This window comes from Fukomys damarensis, unplaced genomic scaffold (assembly GCF_012274545.1).
Source record: "Fukomys damarensis isolate Sample0158 unplaced genomic scaffold, DMR_v1.0_HiC HiC_scaffold_37, whole genome shotgun sequence".
Lineage (NCBI taxonomy): Eukaryota > Metazoa > Chordata > Mammalia > Rodentia > Bathyergidae > Fukomys > Fukomys damarensis.
The window spans coordinates 30689846-30710616 of NW_022900949.1; the positions used below are offsets into that span (position 1 = coordinate 30689846).

The following is a 20771-nucleotide window of genomic DNA, read 5'->3' on the forward strand; positions in this document are numbered from 1 at the left end:
TGTGTGTGTGTGTGTGTGTATGTGAATTCAAATTTTATATGTGAACATCCCAAATAAATAAAATTGTAAAGTTGGATGTGGTGGCACATGCCTGTAATCCCAGCACTCGGGAGGCTGAGGCAGGAGGATCTCTGTGAGTTCGAGACCAGCCTGGGCTATATAGTGAGTTCCAGGTCAGTCTCAACTACATAGTGAGACCCTGTCTCAAAAAATGAAAAATAAAATAAAGTTGTAAAGTCCACCTCCTTCCTCTAGTACATTACAATGTAACTTTCCAAATGTCTCCCCAAAACTCAAGCCTACCCCTCTTCCTCATTTCCCAAAGCATAAATTGTGCCTTTGTTAAATTCCTGTCTCACTGTGGCTCTACTTCGTAGCTTTCTGTGTGGGTCTCTGCAATCACCAACATCCTGAGACGCCTGCCTCTCCAATTTCTCCTCTGTCAAACTTCTGCTAATTCACAGACTCAACTTGTGTTTGAACTCAGTGTGTTACTACAGCACACTGGCTGTCCTCTGTGTGGTCAAAGTAAGTTGTCATCTGCATCATTTAAAAAACAGCTCCCTACAACGTTGTCAGAACTGGAATGCTGCTGATGATTTCCAAGCACCTCAGTGTCGGTGCATTGGTTTTTCAGCAGACCGCTTCACAACACCAACCCATCTAGCGATGTCCGATAGGCTCTGTTTGTCTCCAGGCAATCGTAGATGTCTGTGCCCTGGGAAGTACTGCTGTTTCCTTCCATGGAAGACCCTGGACAACCATGTAGTATGCGGTTTAGGTGGACGGCTCTAGAGACTTTGACAGTCCCTTAGAAGCTTGGCCCTGCTGTGAACCGAGAGACACCTTCTGGGCCTGAAACTGAGAGGAGCCCCCCCCCGAGATAGATGCGTATCGACTTTGCCAAGGGAGCAGATCGGCAGCATGTCGTACATGCCTACAGCAGAGCAGAAACAATGTTTTCTTTATCAGACACACCTGTCGCCAGCCATTGGTTGTCTAGAGTTGGTAAGTGGCAAAACAAATCCTCTCAAATATAGTGAAGTTGGACACAAATGCAAGGACCCACAAATGAAATCAGAACTAGCTGCAACCAAGTTCCCAAAGGGCCTAACAGCTGAGACATGCATTGAGTCCTAACGACACTTTTCCCTTAATGTCATCACGTTTCTTCAGGAAACAGCTCAAGAACCGGACACCACACTTTGCAAGAAGCTAGAAAATGACTTAGGGATCCCCCCGCCTCAGAACTGGAGAGTGAACCCAGAACCTTCACACTGAGAGCTACTTCCCCAGCCCTTTTCATTTTTAATTTATCTTTATTTTTTTATTCTGAGACAGGGTCTCATGAAGGTGTGCAGCCCAGACTGGGCTTGAGTTTGTGACTGTCCTGCCTCAGTCCCCAGAGTGCTACACTACCAGCCTGGACCACCAAGCCCAGCTTCATTTAGGTTCTTGTGGTAGAACTGACAATTACTTTCCAAACAGTCTGAAGCCACTTGGAATGCAGTTAGTGTCTGTTGCTGTATGTGATACAATCCCGGCCCATCCCTCAACACACAGGCTCATGTCCACGGATATGGATCTTTTCTTGATAATTGTCAGAATTTAGTTTTTTAAAAATCAAGTTCAGCCTGAACTAGAAAGTGAGAAACTGGCTAAAAAAAAAAAAGTATAATAACTACTAATATAGCATTTATGTTGTATTAGGAATGGGGGGTGCTGTAGAGAGATAAAGTCTTACTGTGTAGTACAGGTTGGCCTCAAACTCACAGCAATCCTCTGGCCTCAGCCTCCTCAGTGCTGGGATCATAGGTGTGTGCCACCATGCTTGGGCTGCATTAAGAATTTTAAGTAATCTAGAAATGACCTAAAATGTATGGGAGGAAGTAGGCTGAGGCAGGAGAATCACTGAGAGTTTAAGGCCAGCCTGGGATACGTAGTGAGTTCAAGGCCAGACAGGACTACATAGTGAGATCCCTGTCTCAAAAAAGAAGACAAAACAAATGAACAACAACAACAAAAATATATATGTATATGAGGGGCTAGCGGTGTAGCCTAGAGGTAGAGCACTTACCTAGCATGCCCCAGGTCCTAGGTTTTTATCCTCAACACTGTAAAGATAAGTAAATCTAATTAAAGCACACAGGATACATAGATAGGTTATAGGCATATATGTCACTGTCTACATAAAGAATAGAGCATCTACGTATTTTGATATCTGCTGGTGATCCCTGAAATAAAGTCCTCTGGATACCAGGGATACATTGTGTTACTTTTATAATGAAAAATAGAAAAGACAGTAAACATTTTCAAGGACAAAGTCTGTATGATCTTGTGCGGCTCAGGTACCATTCTGCCTAGGCTTGAAAATTTAATTAGTGGCCCCAGGCAAGCAGTGTTTAATCTTTTTGCCTCAGTTTCCTGATCTGTAATAACAAACCCCTCTTCCAGAGTGACTGTGAAGATGAAAGGAGTTAAAAAAAAAAAAACTGTAAAACGTTTGCAACAGGGTACGGCTTGAGGAGACAGAAACAAAAGCTGAAGATGATTGCAAGATGGAGACTGGAGTAGATAGGATAATTACCCCCCAATGTCTACCCCTCATCCCCAGAACCTAGGAAGATGTTACCTCACATGGTAAAAGGGCCTGGATAAAAAGTTCTGATGAAGGGATCACCCTAGGCCATCTGGTGGCCCAGAGCCATTGTGAGTCTTTGCACAGGAGCAGGGAAGGAGAGCCCGTGAGACAGAAGTGACAAGGCAAGCTGAGGGAGAGAGCTCCAGGAAGGGGCCCCACCAAGGAATGCAGGCAGCCTCCCCAAAGTTGAAAAGGCAAGGAAACAGATTCCTTCCTGGAGCATCCCAGAGGAGCCGGACTTGCTGACATCCTGACTTTAGCCCAGCAGGATGGGTTTCAGGCTTCTGACCTCCAGAAGGGCAGGATAATACATTTGTGTTGTAAGCCACTCCATCTGTGGTCCTCTGTTAAAGCAGCAATAGGAAACTGGCACCGACAGCTGGGTCTGGCGCTCCTTCAAGTATCACGGAAGATCTAGAATCAAAGCGAAAGACTTCCGGGCACATCTGTCAAACAAAGCGGAAGCAGAAGACCGTCTGCCTGGGTTAGTTTTATTAGGATGGCAGAGGCTGTCACAGCTTAGGGAGCTCCAGGTTTACAAGCACAGTCTCAGCCTGCTGGTTCTTGATTGCATTCCAAGAAGCCAAATCCTGCCTGCTGAAAGTATCCCTATAGATGTAAGCCCCCTCGTTCTTGGGGACTGTCCTTTTGGTAGTTAGTAAGAAATATCTTTTCCCCATTTGTAGCATAACCAATAGAACATTGATTAACCTGACTTTCCAGTAATGTGTCTATGGGTTCATAAGTACATTTCTTTTCTTTCTCTCTCTTAATAAAAATGTAGCCTCGACGATAGCCTGAAAATAGCACTCAGGCTTACAACATTACAGCTTTAATGAGCTAAGAATTCTATTTTTTCCCCTATTACACAGGACAATAATTCCTAACAGCTTAAATTTTCAAAGCACTTCACAAGCATGTAATTAATCCTCTCCAGTGCCAGAGAGAAGGAAGCCGGTATTCATAGTATCTCTTCCTAACATCCTTTAATTTGGCAGGACTTCCTCTGGCTTTGAAAAACAGTGTCTGTCCCACGAAGGTTATTTGGGCCACGTTGCTTAATCGGTCCTCCTTACCTAATGAAACCTGGTAACCGGAGCAGTTTAAATTGCCATCTCGTCAGCCAGCCGAGACAGGCAGGGGGAGCCGCTCTGAGCCTGGAAGAGAAATGGCAGCACTTCCCCAGGGCAATGACAAAGCCCATCTGTCCCAAGCCTGCGAGATGGGCTCGTGATGGGGCCCACTGCCAAGCGCATCAGCGCCTGATTCGGATTCGCGCCCTGAAACTGGGGCACGATGAGTATCAGGAGGCCGTTCCCAGAGCGCTGTTCTCCCGAGGCCTGCATCAGCGGCAGAGTCCTGGTGTCCTGAGAGTGGGAAGCTCAGGGAAGCCCTGCTTTCTTTCCTCTCCGTTCCGCCTGCTTCCTGTGGAGTCTGCAGATGCAGACAGACCAGGTAGCTACCCTGAGGAGCAGGCCGGTTCTCCTGCAGCCGTGCCTCTCTCCTTCCAGACCTGCTCGCGTCCTGCAGCGTCCCCCGAGCAATCTCTCCTTGCCCCACGTGTTGCTACACAATGGCCAGAATCACGCCCAGTCCCATTTCCAGTTCCAAGACGCCACTCTGAGCGCTTGCCGTGTGCCTTGGAGTCCCGAGTGAGACAAGGGCCCAGATCGCAAGAAGCTTTGCGTTAAGCAGGGCACGTGGGCAAATATTCCTATACAGAGACAGCAGTAGAGACCCCATCACGCTGCCCCTGAGAGAGCTGGGCACACGAGGAAGGGTGCGGAAGGAAGCAAATCCTTGGAGGGTTTTTGATTTGTTTTTTCTCCTCCTGGTGCTGAGGATCAAACCCAGCAAAGCAAGGGAAGCTCTTTACCACAGAGCGCCATCTCCACCCCACGGAGGGTTTCTACCAAGGTGGCAGCTAATGTGACCCTGTTCCAAGGTGCCACTTTTTTTTTCAATTTTCAATTTTTTAAAAAAATTTTTGATTTTGAGACAGGGTTTCACAAAGTCACTAAATTGCCAAGGCTAGGCTGGAACCTGCAATCCTCCTGCCTCACCCCGCCAGAGTGCTGCGATTACAGATACGCACCACCACACCAAGCTTTAAAAGGTGTTTTTAGCCAGGCATGGTGGCACACACCTCTAATCCCAGCACTCTGGAGGCCGAGGAAGGACCATCACTAGAAGTCTGAGGCCAGCCTGGACCACATAGTAAGGTCAAGGCCAGCCCACATTGCACAGCGAGACCCTGTGTCGAAACAAACAAACAAAATAAAAACAAACCATGTTCTTCCATGAGCATGATGGGGTAGTCCAAGCCAAGGGACTGGGAGCATGCAGACTGAGAGAAAACAGAGGCCCAGTTTGCCCACGTCCCACAGGATGCACAGGTAGAGTTTTGTGGAAGAGAAACATTTGTTGCTATGTTGCCCTAATTTGGGTCACTCTTGCACCACCAGCAGAATAGTCCCCAGGCCCATGATTCATCTGTACTCTTCTTTACTTCTTTTTTCTTCTTTTCTGTATGAGGATTGAGCCCAGGGCCTTTACACTGAGCTACATCCCCAGCCTATGTACGTATGTACTTCTCAGACAAGCTCTGGCTAAATCACTAGATTACCCAGGGTGAATTTGAATTTGGGATCCTTCCCCTCACCTTCCCAAAGGGATTACAAGCATGCGCCACCACTCCCAGCTAATTTCATGTTGTTCTTAAATCAGTGCAGTGTTTTACATTCAAATTAAAAGAATACTCTAGAGCCGGGCCTGGTGGCACAGGCCTATAATCCCAGCACTCGGGAGGCTGAGGCAGGGGGGTCACTGTGAGTTCGAGACCAGCCTGGGCTACATAGTGAGTTCCAGGTCAGTCTCAACTACATAGTGAGACCCTGTCTCAAAAAATAAATAAATAAATAAGCAAACAAACAAATAAAAGAATACTCTATAGCAGAGATCAGCAAATCTAGCTGCCATCTTTCTTTTCTTTGGCACCAGGGATCGGACTCAGGTCCTTGAGTTTACAAGGCAGGCAGCAGCATCACTGAGCTAAATCCCCAGCCCCTTGCCATCTATTTTTTTCTTTCTTTTTCTTTTTCTTTTTTTTGTTTTGTTTTGTTTCGGGGGTTTTGTTGTTGTTGTTGTTGTTGTTGTTGTTTGAGGCAGGGTCTCCCTTTGTAGTTCAGGCTGGCCCCGAATTCACTATGTAGCCCAGGCTGGCCTCAAATTTGAGACAATCCTCCTGCCTCGGCCTCCCCAAGTACTGGGATGTCAGGCATGCACCACCACACCAGGGCTGCCATCATTTCTGTACAGCCCGTCAGCCAGGAAGAGCAACTTTTACATTTGTAAATGGTAAAGAAAAAAAATCATAAGAAAAGTGTTTCACAACACATGAAAATTACATAAATTAAAATTTTAGTGTCTATTAGTAGTTTTATCAGGATATAATCGTACTCATCATTATCTAAAGCTGCTTTTGCTACAACAGCAGAGTTGAATCCTTGTGCCACAGACCAGACAGCTTGCCTCTGCTAAAGCATTTCCTCACTGATCCTTTATAGAAACAGTTTATAGAAACAGTTTACAGAGCCAGGTGTGGTGCTGAATCCCTAAAATCCTAGAAATGTGTGAAGCTGAGGCAGGAGGGTCACAAGTTTGAATCCAGTTTGGGTAATTTAATGATTTAAGCAAAATAAAACATCTCAAAATAAAATTTTTTTTAAAAGGTTGGGGGATGTAGCTCGGGGCAAAGACCTTTTGGGTTTGATTTCCAATGCGGGGTGGTGGTGGGATCTGTGTATTTCTGATTTCAGAGAAAAGAGAAGAGGCAAGGTTGAAAGAAGATGTTGTGAACAAAGATCCAAAAGCAGGAGATGGTGGCTAAAGGGAGGGACCTTAGCCTTTGCAAGCCTGGTCTTGATCAACGAGCTAGCTCAAAAAATGTGTCCACAAATTCTTTAGAACTCCTCCCTTCAAAAAGAAGAGTTCATTTCTGCAGTGTGATTTGGACTTAGTGACTCATTTCTAACAAAATAAGGCTAAAGCAATGGTGTGTCATTTGGGGGATGGGTCCAAAAAGTGGGCCACAAAACGTGGCTTTCTCCTCCTTCTCTAGTTTTGGGCACCCCGGATACCCCATCATCTGAAGTCACCCTTGGAGAAGCCATCAAGGCCTGTTACCCCCAGTCAGCAAGAACGGAGGTCAACTGTCCACAGCCTCATGCGTGACCCCACTTGGGAAGAGTCTTCCTGCACCCCTGGACCCTTGGACGACCACAGCCCTGGCCAGCAGCCTAGCTGCCAGCTGAGCCACATTCCTGACCCGCAGAAACTAACTCAGCAAGGCTGGGGGTGTATCTCAGTGCCTGTGGGCCTAGCATGCCCCGTGTGCCTAGCATGTGTGTTCTAGCCCCGCTCCACATCAAACAACAGCAAAGCCAAACTGGTATCTTGGAGATAAGCAGATAAGCCTTGGAATTTTTGATATGCATCAACACATAACTAAGAAAGCCAGAAATCTCTAGCATTTCCTTTCACTAGAATATCCTTGAAACTTAAAACCCAGAGAGATCTCAGGGAGCCTTTAAATTTGCCCTTTTTTTCCATCAAATACCATCTCACTCATCTGGACAAAACAGCTTGAATAAGATAGACCTGATCTCTGGAGTTCGGGACTTATGGGGAAAGACAGCCATAGTACAGCAAGAATATATGAGAGATGATTAAGTGGGTGGGACACTAGGGGCAGGGGGCACAAGTACAGCAAGGAAGGAGTTACAGTATCTGTGTCTAAAACAAAAAATTTTTTTTTGAGACAGAGTCTTTGCCCTGTAGTCTCGACTGGCCTTGAACTTCCTGGGATCCTCCTGCCTCAGCCTCCCTAGTGCTGGGATTACAGGCATGAGCCACCACACCTGGCCACATTTGTCATTTTTTAAAAAAATTTTGGCAATGTTTGGATTGAACCCAGGGTCTCATGCATGCTAGGCTTTAATACTCAGCTACATTCCTAACCCAAGAGTCTAAATTTAAAAAAAATAAAACAGACACACACACACAAAACCTCAATTTTTAGATAATTCATTGATCCTTGCTGGTTGAATTTGTCAACCAAAACAATTTTCTAAACACGGAAAAAATACTGGGTTCCTCTACACGGCTAAAGTGTTTCCTTTTGCAGTTACTGTGTGGTTTTGTCTTGTTCACCTTCCCCTGTTACAATCAAATTTAATAGAAAAACACGTGAAATGTACTTCACCTACCACGAGATGCTTAATTTTTCGTCCAAGAAAATGAAATATTCAAACAGTGAAGGAGAGAGCCCTAGAAACTAAACTTGAATGCTCCCTCCTGCGGGAGGGTCTAACAGAGTTCTAGAAGCCCTTTGCCAGCTTGATAAATATTTCAAGACCTGAGAGCCACAACAGAGTATGTCCAGGGCCTAGACATCAGACAAAAGCTCAGGGTGAGTAGGAACTTTTTGATCAAGTCCTTAACAACTTTCAAATAAATTTTTGCATGATTTCTGTAAATCTGGGTTAATTACAGTTTTGGCTTTGGGGTTATTCCCCCACTGGAAAGAGTATAAGATCTGAGTGGTTATTTTTTATTTATTTATTTATTGTATTTTCCTGGATATCAAGGAACAATGCACCAGGCACCTTTCAGGACAGAGGGCAAGCAAAGATTTCCTAACATCAAGGCCCTAAAGTCCATAGAAGGATGCACTTTTGTGAAATCCAGATACTGAAAGGAAAAAGCAAATAAACACTGTCTCCTCCTGCTCCCTGGCTGGGGCCCAGCACAAAAGCAGTCATCAAACTACTTGATGCAGGGCCTGCTGGGAATCTCACACAACTCACAGTAGGTTTGGGCTTCTGACTGCACACAGAAGAGGATCTCAGGGAGCCTCTGTTCCAGCTCCCCTGAGGCAGGTCACAGGGCCCATGGGATGTGGGCCAGGGATTGCCTGGGAGTTGGAAGAAAAAGCTCAGTCCAGTCAAGTATCCTCTTTTTGAGTTTTCCCACTTGCAAACCAAAGCTTTTGCCTCAGAAACTCCTCCTGATCTGTTCTGTGGACACAGACCAATCTATCATGAGTTGGGACCTCTGGGACACACGGGCCAGCCACTCAATATTATCTCTGGTAACCTCACTTCCTAAGAGGTACATTGTATGAGGAACTGAGGATCAGGACCTCTGTGAGTCACAGAGACAGACTTCACAGGAGGTCTGTCTGCATCCAAGTCTGTCTCCCTATTGCCTCCTCTTTCTTTCCTATTTTCTGTGACAAAACCCCGACCCTGACAAACCTGCTAAAAACGCTAGCTGAAGCCACAGTGCCCTCCCCTGAGGGCTTCAGCATCTCTGTGTTGTATTTCCATCTCTCAGTCCTCCGCCTTGTTCCTGGGGTCAAGCCGTCTCTTGACAGTGTGACTTGAATCTTTCCTTTGGGCCAGGCGCTGTGCTGAGCTCTTCTTCCCTGGCCCCTGGGACCTCATCACAAGCCCATGAAATGCACCCTGTTGTCATCCCGGCTCACAGACGGAGAGAGAGGTTACCTACAAGGGGAGCAGCTGCACAGGTTGAGATGGGAACCACACTGTCGCACACATTCGAGATCAGCTGCCCTGTAATTAAGCAAAGTGCCATTCCCTAGGGCCCAGCACCCTCTGTAACACAGGCAGGGTAAGCTACAAAGAGTCCCCTGCTCCAGAAGTTGAGAATTTGAAGTCAGATTAACTCTTTCTATTCCACAGTTGATTTCTGAAAGCCCATTAGGTCAAGGTAGGCAGCACCATCTGCTTTCAGACATAGGTAGTCTCAGCTTTCTTTCTTTCCATGAGTACTAACTCAAAAAACTAAGTTTCTAGCCAGACATGGCGACACACATATAAACCCAGGACTCAGGAGTCTGAGGCAAGAGGATTGTCCCGGGCTACGTAGTAAGTTCAAGCCCAGCCTGGAATACATAATGAGACTTTGCCTCAAAAAAGAAAAAAAGCAAACTAAGTTTTGTTTTGTTTGGTTTGGTTTGGTTTGGTACCAGTGATTGAACTTGGGTCCTTACACTTGTGAGGCAGGTGGCAGAACCACTGAGCTAAATCCCCAGCCCACAAACTAAATTTTTAACCAACTTCGGGTGACCGTTGCATTACTTGCATGAATGGACATGAGGACAAGGCGTCCCTTTGAGAAGGGCGTTTCCATTTTTATCTTGTTCTCCAGCTTTAAGCCCTCCAGTGGCTTCTCAGCCCTCCAGGACAGTCAGCATTTCTTCCCTGGGCAATCTGGCCTTGCTTGCCTCTATGTGGCAGAATAATTTTGCCCTTGTTTTATCTGTTACCTCTTCTCTTTTGGTTTGTTTATTAATTTCTTTTCTGACTCAACTAAAGCATTTAACAAATATTTATTTGAACTTGTTGCCATTTGTTGGTTCTGATCCTTGTCGATTAACCCAAAGTACCTATAAAAGTGGAATGCTGCTTTGGGGAGACACCTGTCCAAGGGGCTTTCAGAAGAGAGGTGCTGTCTGCCTTTGCTCTGGATTCTGTTTTCAAAAATGTCTGCACAGTGAGCAGCCTTTTACGATGGAGAGAGAGAGAGCCCTCCAGAGCAGAGGCACGTTTGCACCCAGAGCCCCTGCTGCCCCAGAGCAGTGTCTGACTACAGCAGAGGGAAAGGTCACTTACTGCCTAGCATAAAACACTTAGGTTCCCAGATCTCCAGTTTCCTCTTCTGTCACATAACCCACTTCAAGTTCCCAGAACCTCCCTAGGCCCTTGTCACAGCTCACTTTGGGAACTGGGGTTTGGGGATATACTGACATCTACTCCCGAGTAGTAAAAGCCTCTGTCTCTTATCCAGGGGTCCTATGTCTTCTGCTAGTAGCCACGAAACTTGCAAAAAATCCGTTAGCTCGTAAGTAAGGTTAGGTGCCAAGCCCTTCCACAGCCAGGTTTGCTTGGTCAGTGACAGCAGAGTTAAGGTGACCTCTGACTGTGCTATTTCTGGGGTAAAAAGTTGCTGGGGAATATGTTTAGAAGCTGTCACGACATGGTACAGTGGCACCAATGAAAGGCTCATTAGCTATGCAACATGATAAGCTTTGCAGACAAAGATCTTGTGGGTCTTACAGCACCCTCAGGAAAAAAGAAAAGGCAAGGTGTACTGGGAGCCTGGCACTTTCCCTGTGCCTCCTGCTCTCCATAGCACTGGGTGGCACCTCAGGGTTCCTTTCCACTACCAGGCAGAGAGGCCTAGGGTGACAGGGATTTGCGTTCCCTTGTGACCTTTTCATAATATAGCATCATGACTTTCTTTTTGTTTTGTTTTGGTTTTTTGAGACAGGGTGTCACTACGTAGTTGAGACTGACCTGGAACTCACTATGTAGCCCAGGCTGGTCTCGAATTCACAGCAATCCTCCTGCCTCAGCCTCCCGAGTGCTGGGATTACAGGTGTGCACCACCACACCTGGCAGCGTCATGATTTTCTAATAAAAAGATTTTAAAATACTAAAAATGTAATTCATTATAGGCCAACAATGAGTCCCAGTATCAAATGAAAATTCAGAGCCTGGTATACATTTCAGAAAGTAGTCCTTTCTCTACTTCCCCTGTTTTATAGAGATTAGCTTCTCTTGTTTATTTGGGGGTGAACAATTGAAAGGAGGGAAAAAGAGCCAAGAGAAGTTCTTCAAAATGATACTCAAGGCTGGGGGTGTAGTTCAGTGGTAAGAGTACATATGTATAGCATGTTCAAGGCACCAGTTTCAAATCCCAGCACCACAATCACCAAAAAAGAAAAAAAAATTAATTCACTTATTGAAATTGTACACACACACATTTCCTACCTGGGCTAAATTCAGTGGAGATAGAAACATGCATGAGCTCTTGTCCCTGTTCTTAAGGAGAGGTGTGCCTGGTGCACAAGTAACATAAATAAAAGCAGAGGTGAGCAGTAGACGGGCAGAGGTTCCAAGCGGGGCACATGGCAGGGAAGAGGCAGTCTCGGACTAGGCCTCAGGGGTGGGGCGGTGAGGAGCAGAGAGCCTTGTGGAGCGCGTGTCAGAGGGCGCCCAGAAGTGGGCACACAGGTCCGAGTCAGACTGGAACCGGACACCTGAGGAATCTGGACTCTGACATGACCGTATGTGTCTGTGGGGTGTGGGATCGAAGTGCCAGCCAGGCAGGAAGTGGGGACAAGGGTGACCACGGGGGCTGGAGGCGTGTCCCAGGGCGGGGAGGGGCGGAGGAGGAAGGGAAGAGGGCGGAGGGGCAGGAGGGTGGCTGGGAAAGGACGCCACCTGGGAAGACCCGCTCCCCTGTCCTGGTCACAGGAGGGAGGCAGCGGAGACTCGCAGGTTCACAGGGCAGGGTGAGGGGCGGTCTTGACTGTCCTCTTATCTCACAATACCAGGTCCGCAAGGCCCCAGCTGCAGTCCCTGTATCAGTGAATTCTGAAGTCACACTTCCTTCTCCTTTACGCAGGACGTTCAAATGACACAAATCGGAGGGCTGTGGAAATTCAAAAAGTAGCATGGGACAATTTTCAGAATCCTTATTTAATAACTAACTTTTCTAGATTTGAATTTGAAGTCCTTTATCATTGGGCAACTATTAAAATCCTGCACGGGGGGGAAAAATAAGAGCCCTCCCTCCCTTCCTTTTTTAACTTCTCCTTTCAATAAAAACAGACAGACCTAGTTGTTGGGCGGGGCTTTGAGAACCTTGGCAAGAGGCACCTTCGCTATAGCCCTGCTTAGTCCAAGTCGACCTCATCTGAGTCTCCCGAGGTGGACTCACCCTGACTCCACCTGCTTGGGCTGCCTGCAGAAAGTGCTTATCAGACCGGCCAGTCAGCCTACCGCTCCACGAACCACTCGCCCAACGCTCAGCAGCCGGTCGGAAGTAGGCCAAGGGTCCCGCGCTTGCTTGAGCAATCCTCAGAACGACTGCAGAGCAGCCTCGCCAGCCACCTCTCACCTTCCTGGTCCTTTGAACCCTGGCGGTCACCATTCAGGGAGTCATAAGAGCTCAAGGAGGGGGACACCCAGGAATCGGCTCTGTCCCGGGGTTCAGAGGGCAAGTCAGGCCCTGCCCTTCTCTGGCACAAGGGACAATCTGCTGATATCCCTGCCTCGCCCCCAGCACTCGTGACAGATGTGATCTTCACACGTGACGCCTCGGCAACGGGCAGCAGCCTCCTAGATGGAAATACCTTGAGGTCGCTGGGGCAGGGATTCAATTGCACAATCCTTGCCTCGGCCAAGTTTTCCACTAAAAGCCAATTGTTACTTAGCAACCAAAGTAATTTGGCCCAGCTCAGAAAAATCTCCTATCCCCTAATAGTACACTAAGGCAGCCCTGCTCCTTGCTGCTGCTCCTCAGGGCCCAGTGAAAGGGACGATGCACCTATCCGTGGGCAAGAGCTCCTGTGATAGTTGGATTATGGAACAAACACTTCAAAAGCACATTTCCAGCTAACAGAATAAGCTGATCAGAGAAGGCAGGCAGTGGCTGAGAGGCCCTGGGAACTAATTAACTGGCATTACTAGTTTCCTTTCCCTACATACTTCTAATCACCAAGGCCCTTTACCAGCATGAGTAGGTGACTCTGGAGCACACCTTTCCCCTGCCCTTCTGGAACCTCAAGAGAGAGGTCGTAGCCATGTCCTCGGGGAGCGGCGGTCAGGCTGGGCGGTGCTCCTAAAGTACATTTCAGCACTTCACCAAGCACCCCCTGCTCCTGGCACTGGAGATCGAGCCCAGGGAATGCTGAGCTACATCCCCTACCCCTTTTATTTTCTTATCTGGAACACTTATCACTAAATTGCTCAGACTGGCCTTGAACTTGCAATTCTCCCGCCTCAGCCTAGTTGGGATGACAGGCATGTGCTACCATGCTTGGTTCCTGGGCCCCTTTAACCATTATCAAATGATATCCCTCAATTTGGTGACTTCTGAACTTCACTGATTTTGTTTTTAAAGACCCAACCAAGCGATTCATTAGGTTTAGACAGAAGTGATCACTGAGTAGGGGAGGCTTAGGCAGGGAAATGAAATCAGTGTTTCTGCTTGGAACTGTCATGAGGGCCAGATGGGTGGCATTTGGGGAGAAACTGAGGAGACGGAAAAGCAGGTAATCTCGGTGAAGCAATGAAGCTCTGCATCTCTCCGTCTCTCCGTCTCTCCGTCTCTCCGTCTCTCCATCTCTCCATCTCTACAGGGTGCCGGCCCTGAGTGAAAACAGAAGCATGCGGTGAAGGAGCCAATTCAAATCCACTGGTGTGTGGGGAGGGAGCCTGGAGGAAACGGGAGGGGCTGAGCTTGGGGATGCTGTTGGGGACAATGCTGCAGGTCACATTAGGGTTCTGTTATAGGTACTAGGGGGCCAACAAAGAGTTCAAGCAAATTTGCGTCTGTTAAGAGCATTCTGGGTGCCAGGTTCCATAGTGGGTGGAGACCGCGAGGGTGGGCTCAGGAGATAGTGACCCTGGCATGGGATGGTGTGGGCTTGGGTGGGTAGCTGGGTGCAGAGATGATGGTGAGCAGGAAGTGAGACTCTGGAGGTAAAATCATAGGGTCAGCCATTCATTGGGCAGAGGAGCTAAGAGAAAATGAAAAACCAGAGCCCTAAGTCCTGCTTTATATCCCATTCCCTCAAACCCAAATGCTAAGCCTGTCTTGGCCAGGCAGCTGACCTGCTGAAATGAGCTCAGATGAAATGGCAGCAGGAAGCAGGACGTCAGCCAGGCCAATAAGCAGCGCTGACCTCTTTGTGTCCTTTCTGAAGAACTCAATTATATTATCTCAATTATATTTAAATAGATGCTATATCTCTAGAGGGAAAAAAATCCCAACATTTTCATAGGATGTGCAGAAAAAAAAATCTTCCTGTCACCTCTTTCCTGCATCTCAAGGACGGCCGCTGTGAGCCACGTCTGTTTCTTCAGCCACGCCTGTCTGCTCTGTGCAGCAGTGCCGTACACACAGGGGTCATGGGCAGTGGAAGAAGGGCCGTTGCTGTATCTTGTGTGTAGCAGGAACCTCACGGGTGCCCAGCTGTCCCGGCTCTGATCTCAGCACTGCTGACTCCAAGCCTGGGCCAGAAGGCTCCTGGGGCTGTCTGGGCCATGGGTGAAAACTGGTGATTTAGATCGATGCTAAAAGCCTGCACAAATTCTTGGGCTGACTCACCGGAGTGGAAGAGAGCGGGTGTCCTTGAAGGACACAACACAAGGACAGGGATCCTGGCTCCATCCCTCTGTCGTCCTCCTCCTCCAAACTTGCTGGTTTTACACAGCGGCAGGAAACCCCACATGACAAGCTGTTTCCAGGCTCCCCAAAGTCTAGGGTCTGGAGGGGAGACAGAGTGGAGACAGCTATGTCAATCAAAGGTGATAGGGCCTGGTGGGTAGGGAAGCGCAGGGTGCTGAGCTGCAAACAGACCAGAGAACCCAGGAAGGCTTCCTGGAGAAGGGGGCGTGTTAGCGAGGTCTCAGAGACAGAGCTAGTCAGGCAAAACAGAGTGCATCAGGCAAAGAGAACGACAAAGCAAAGACTCCATGTCCCCTCCTCAGGCCCGGTCCTGTGCAGCTGGGCTGCAGGCAGTCCCTGCATGGGTGCCCTGGCATCTCCAATATCATCCCCCAAATGCAGGGGTTTTAACTCAACTCTAGAAAATGTGCCACTTGGCATTTCTTGAGAGAGGAGAGGTTCAAATCAAACAAATGATGCTGGAGGGTAGCATCTTTTAAAGCTAGAAGCAGCATGTCAGGTGTGGTGGCACACGTTAACCAGCCTAGACTACATAGAGAGCTCAAGGCAAGCCCGAGTCTGGGTCTACAGCAAGACCCTCTCTTATAAAACAAAACAAGCAAAAAGCCAGAAGCAATAGATCTGGAATTTTGCCAGCAGTGGTACTGCCATCTTAGGAATCGTATTGATCTTGCAATGTTCTAGTGTTTCCTGAGCTAATGTTCAATATGCAGGCGATATTTAATTCAGCTCAGTGACACAGGTATTTATTGAAGACATTTTCTGTGAGACCCTGGACTATGTCCTAAGGCTACAAGGATGAGTAAGATTCAGTCTTTAAAGCACAGGATCTGAGGGGGAAAAAGACAAATCATTGCTGCATTTAATAACTTCTGCAGTAGAAGACTGAAGAGAGTCACAACAGAGCTGTAGCAGGGCTGCTGGAGAACATCCACTAGGTTGGGCCTGACCGACAGAGACCAGGGTTTGATAACTTTTCTTATGAAGTACCAGACAGTAAGTACTGTGTGCTTTGAGGGCTGTGTATGCCCTCTGTGTTGCAAATACTCAACCTTGCTCTTGTAGCACAAAAGCGGCCGTAGACAATGTGTAAAATGAAACATGCCTGCATTCCAATGCAACTCTACTTATGGGAACTCACACTGGGTCTTGAAATAGTCCAAAATCCCAGCACTCTAGAAGGCTGAGGCAGGATGATTGCAAATTTGAGCCCAGCCTTGGGACTTTAGCAACTTAGCAAGACCCTATCTCAAAATTAAAAACAAAACAAGGGCTGGAATGTGGCTCAGTGTGAAGGTCCTGGGTACAATCCCCAGCACACACACACACACACACACACACACACACACACCACACACACACACACACAAAGTAGGCACTCTGTCCTTTGGGCAGTAGGGAGCCCATCAAGGTGTTACAGCAGTAAAGTGGAGGGTGGAAAGCCAATTAGGAGGCAGCAAAAACAAAAGAGATGATGAGGGCCTAATGAGGCAGGGGCAGGAGAGTTAAAGGGGAGAGAGAAATTCGGTTCAAAAATAAACTGCACACAACGGGGTCAGCATTATTAGCCATTAGGAAATGTCAACCCAAACCACCTGGAGATATCAGATCCCCCCTCCCCGGGATGGTGATAACGCAAAAGTGGGGAGCAGTGGATGCCCTCATGCACGGCTGGTGAGAGGCTGCCATGTGCAGCTACTTTGGAAAAACCTGGCCATCTCTCAAAAGGAAGCTGCCATGTGACCCAGCAATCCAATTCCCAAGTATAAACCGAGAAAAGTGAGAACATGTGTCCACACCAACACAAATGTTCAGCCCAGCATTACTCAGGATAGCTCAGAAGTGGAAACAGCCCAACTGTCCATCAACTGGAGCACGGGTAAATGAGATGTGGTCTATCCATGCAATGGAATACTACTCATCATCCAAAGGAACAAAGTACTGATACAATGGGTAAACCCTGAAAACATTATGCTAGGGAAAGAAGCTGGTGACAGAAGACCACTTGTATGTGATTCCACTTACATGAAATGTCCAGAGTAGGCAAATCTGTAACAAACAGAAAGATTAGTGGTTGCCTGGGGCTGGGTTGTGGTGGGGGAATGCTGAAGGATCTAGAGTTTCTTTTGGGGGTGGATAAAATATTCTACAATTGGTTGTGGTGATGGCTGCACAATTTATGAACATGTTAAAAACTTTTGTATACCTTCAATGGGTGAAATGTATATGTGAATTACAGCTCAATAAAGTGGGTTAAAGAGATTCCTAATGTAACCCAAGAAGAGTAATTTTCTCTCGACATCTCCCTAAACAAATGATCTGTCAAATGCAATTGAAACTACTCATCATTGGTTGTAAAACACAGGCAGGTTTTTGTAATCTAGAATTTTGCGTTTTGTTTAATTCAGTACACGTGTCTTCATCTTAGGACTGTAGTCCCAATTGCCGCTTAAAAAAAAACTAGAACACGACAATCTGCAAGGAATGACACACACAGCAGAACAGAGCTGGGAAGCCCCAGGTGCACTTTCCCTAGTGCTCACGTCCAGTCAGCTACCGACCTCTTCAGTTCGCTCTCTGTGTGGTAACAGCCTGATGAGAGGGTTCTCGCTGCCTACAGCCCACCCACGTAATCATACAAGTCAGCGGTTTCTAGCATACTCCTAGAACGGCAAGGAGATCGTGGCGCTCTATTTTCATAACACCAAAAAGAAACTCCCCATCCATTAGAAGTCACCCTTCATTTCCTCCTCCCCCTACTGCTGCACAACCACTCATCTACTTTTTTGCTGGCATAAATTTGCCTATTCTGGACATTTCACATAAGTGATGTCATACATGACGTGGTCTTTGTGCCTGGCTTCCTTCATTTAACATACTGTTTTCAAAGTTCACAAATGTGGTAGCATGTATCCTGCTTCATTCCTTTTTATTGGTCAATAATATTTCATTATAATAACTGTGCCACGTTTTATTTCTCCACTCATTAGTTGATGGATATGTGGTCGTTTCTGGTTTGGGGTTATTATGAGGAGAGCCACTGGGACCTAGGATCGGAATGGCTGTATCAGTCACAATTGTGTCAGAAGATCGTACTGATGACTTCAGATATTCAACAGGAATAGTTCTCAGAGTATGTGGACTCCAGTTGTAATGTGATGAATTCCTTTCTGCCCAAAGAACTTGGCCATCGGAGTAGTCACGCCCTTAGATGTGGAAACTGCGTGCAGCTATCATTTCTAACCAGAGATAAATGGCCAGTAACATTAACAACGGGGAACCCTGCCCCACTGTCACCTCCTCAGACCCTTTCATTACATTTCACAATAATTACAGTGTGGTAGTTTCCCTTCCAAGACGAAAGGAGAAAGGGTTACAAGCAACCATGTCTTTCTTTTGTTCTCCTATATGCTCGTCCTTGCTCTGAATTAATGATATGGCAGTTTCAGCAGGCCTGGTCCCATGTTTGGGGGATTCAGGGCATCAGCACTATATTACAAGCGCTAAGAATTCTCATCCAGCCTTCCTAAGGTCTCTTCTTTCAAAAAACTTCAGTGAAACATGTGACATAAAATATGCCACTTTAACTTCGTTTGTTTCTCGTGGTTCTAGGGACTGAACCCAGCTTCTCATAATTGCTAGACAAGAGCTCTACCACAGAGCTATACCCCAGACTCATTTCAATCGTTTTCTTCTGGCAGTAGAGGATTGCACCTAGAGTTTTGCACTGGGCTGCATCCACCAGCCCTTTTTTTCTATTTAATAAAAATACTTAATGCTGCCAGAAAGTATAAAAATACAGTACGAATGGGAGTACAATACAAAGTAGTCTCTCCTCACATATTTCTTTAACATCTTTCTGTACGTCACACACGCATCAAAAAATGTGTAACAGTGCAGCAAAGTCAAGGTTCTGCAAGTCTTCTGCTGGTGGACGCTCCTCGTCCCTGATGAGAAGTTTACTCTGTAAACAGACAACCGTGAGGCGAGCGAGGGCTAGGGAGCCTCCCTTCAGCTCCGGAGTGGGCTTTGATCTTGCTCTGGACATCAATGTTCAAAATTTATAGCTGCAGAAGATTCACAAGTCGTGAATGTTTAGGTGTCTGTCACTCTTGGCCTTTTCTTTTTCGTTCAGTCTCATGTAGCCTCTGTTTCATCTGTGGCACCTTCTGTGCCCTGGCGGCCTTCCTGTCCTCTCGAATGCGTTTCTGTACAACACTCTCGCTGCTCTCCTCCACGGGGTCCTGCGTCCTGAAGGACAGTGCTGTGCACCGCTCAGCAGGCAGCTCTCTTCCTCAGGACCTATTCTGTTCCCAGCGTACTTCTCAGTCGTGCCTGTTGGGCAAATGATCCAAAAGAGACGAGTCTTCCTTAGAAAGCTCTTTCCACCGTCTCTGCAAGTTTGAATCGCACTTTATACATTTTGCTCCTTCTGCTATGGCCACATAAGACAATCGGAGCTGATATGGAGTCTGAATAAGTCCCATTCGGTATTTTCGCATATTCAGTAATATTTGTTTAATGTTAATATCATCTCCTTTTTCCATCAGAACAAGACAGGTGTCTACCAGAGAGAAGCTGCCAGAGCACCCAATGCCTGTGCTACAGTGGACGACCGCAGGCCATGGTCAGGGTCCCAGGAGCCAGACTCTCTCACTTTAGACAAGAAATTGAGAAATGGAGCTTGTCATTCAGGGACTCCAAAATCTGGCCAGGTAGTATAATGAAAGTGAGATATTGTTCTGGTTTCACCACTATTGATAGTTTCTAATTGTAGTTCGTGTACTGTACAATATGACTTCACGTCTTTGGATAAAGAGCTTCACTCTGAATCCTGTTTCTTTAAAAGCCACCTCCTGGTCATGTGTCAGCCAGCACTGTGTACATTAACCGATTCTTTCTCCATGACTCGGTTGAGCAGGACAACTGCTCTGGACTTCTGCTGCCAGACCATGGGCCAGAAATGGCAGCAGGTATTAGGAAGTGGACCCTGTGTTAGCACATAATTCCTTTGTGCCTCTTCCATGTGAACGAAGCTGGCACTAATGCAATCATGTTCAGTATTTTGCAATTTAACACGGCTGTGGTCATATGGGCTCGCATCTCTGTAACTGTTTCAATTTCCGTTTTCCAGAAACTTGGCCACTCTGTGAGGGTAGTCAGTCATGGGACTGATTCCGAATTTTCAGGTATGGCGGCTGCCAGGGACACCATGTATCCACCTCCTCAAACTCCCGCTGGGTGGTGGCTGGCATGGCGCCCGGAGGGAGGGCGCAGGCGGCCACCAGCCCCAGCAATCCACCCACCAGCCCTTTTTAAAAAAATATTTGAGGGGCTGGGGATTTAGCTCAGTGGTTCGGTGGACTGCCTTTCAAGAGCAAGGACCTGAATTCAATCCCCGGTATCAAAAAAAAAAAAAGAAAAAAAAATAATTTTGAGACACAGTGTTGCTAATTTGCCCAGGCTGCCCTCGAACTTGCAATCCTCTTGCCTCAGCCTCTCAAATAATTGGGATTACAGGCATGACTGGAAAATGTTTTTAAGTGTATAATTTAGTTTCATTAATCATGCTTAAAATATTCCATAACCATTACTAAGTTCCAAAACTTTCCCAATATGGTGAAAAGAAATTCTGAACCCTTTCAAGAAACCTCCATTACCCCCTCCTCCCAGCTACTGGTAACTTTTAATCTACATTGTCTTTCTGAATTTGCCATTCTAGATATTTTGCACAAGTCGATTTGTTATTGTTTAGATATAAAATGTCCCCCAAAAGTCTCAAGTGTGTGGAAGGCAATTGGATAATGGGGCATTGTCTTAGTTGCTTTTCTTGTTACTGAGACAA

General features: G+C 46.9%; 1 protein-coding gene, 1 long non-coding RNA gene and 1 pseudogene across 3 annotated transcripts; all 3 read right to left on the reverse strand.

Annotated features, from left to right (window-relative positions):
• Positions 1-2080: 2080 nt before the first annotated feature.
• Positions 2081-3893, reverse strand: LOC117284448. The gene is made up of 3 exons (XR_004515536.1): positions 3718-3893; positions 2931-3055; positions 2081-2114 (listed from the first exon to the last, which is right to left on the reverse strand). It is a non-coding gene; the product is annotated as an uncharacterized LOC117284448 (long non-coding RNA).
• Positions 3894-9224: 5331 nt separating this feature from the next.
• On the reverse strand, positions 9225-13438 carry LOC104871872. 2 transcript variants are annotated; one of them, XR_782985.3, is made up of 3 exons: positions 12452-13438; positions 11500-12163; positions 9225-9276 (listed from the first exon to the last, which is right to left on the reverse strand). XR_782985.3 is itself a non-coding variant. In XM_010637983.2 (2 exons), the coding sequence occupies exons 1-2, from the start codon at positions 12662-12664 to the stop codon at positions 11750-11752; spliced, it is 627 nt and encodes a 208-aa protein (XP_010636285.1). In that variant the 5' UTR covers positions 12665-13438; the 3' UTR covers positions 11227-11749. The 2 variants fall into 2 exon arrangements, 1 of the variants encoding a protein (XP_010636285.1); XM_010637983.2 differs by lacking the exon at positions 9225-9276 and having other exon boundaries at positions 11227-12163.
• Positions 13439-19021: 5583 nt separating this feature from the next.
• LOC104871870 lies at positions 19022-20181 on the reverse strand (annotated as a pseudogene).
• Between the last annotated feature and the right edge of the window lie 590 nt (positions 20182-20771).

Bases quoted from the DNA above. Each gene is read 5' to 3' on its own strand.
- LOC104871872 (XM_010637983.2), bottom strand. From the start codon at position 12,664: ATGGTGACCGCCAGGGTTCAAAGGACCAGGAAGGTGAGAGGTGGCTGG. The intron at 12,164-12,451 runs GTGAGTCCACCT...GAATTTCCACAG, and splicing joins CCCAAGCAGGTGGAGTCAGG to CCCTCCGATTTGTGTCATTT.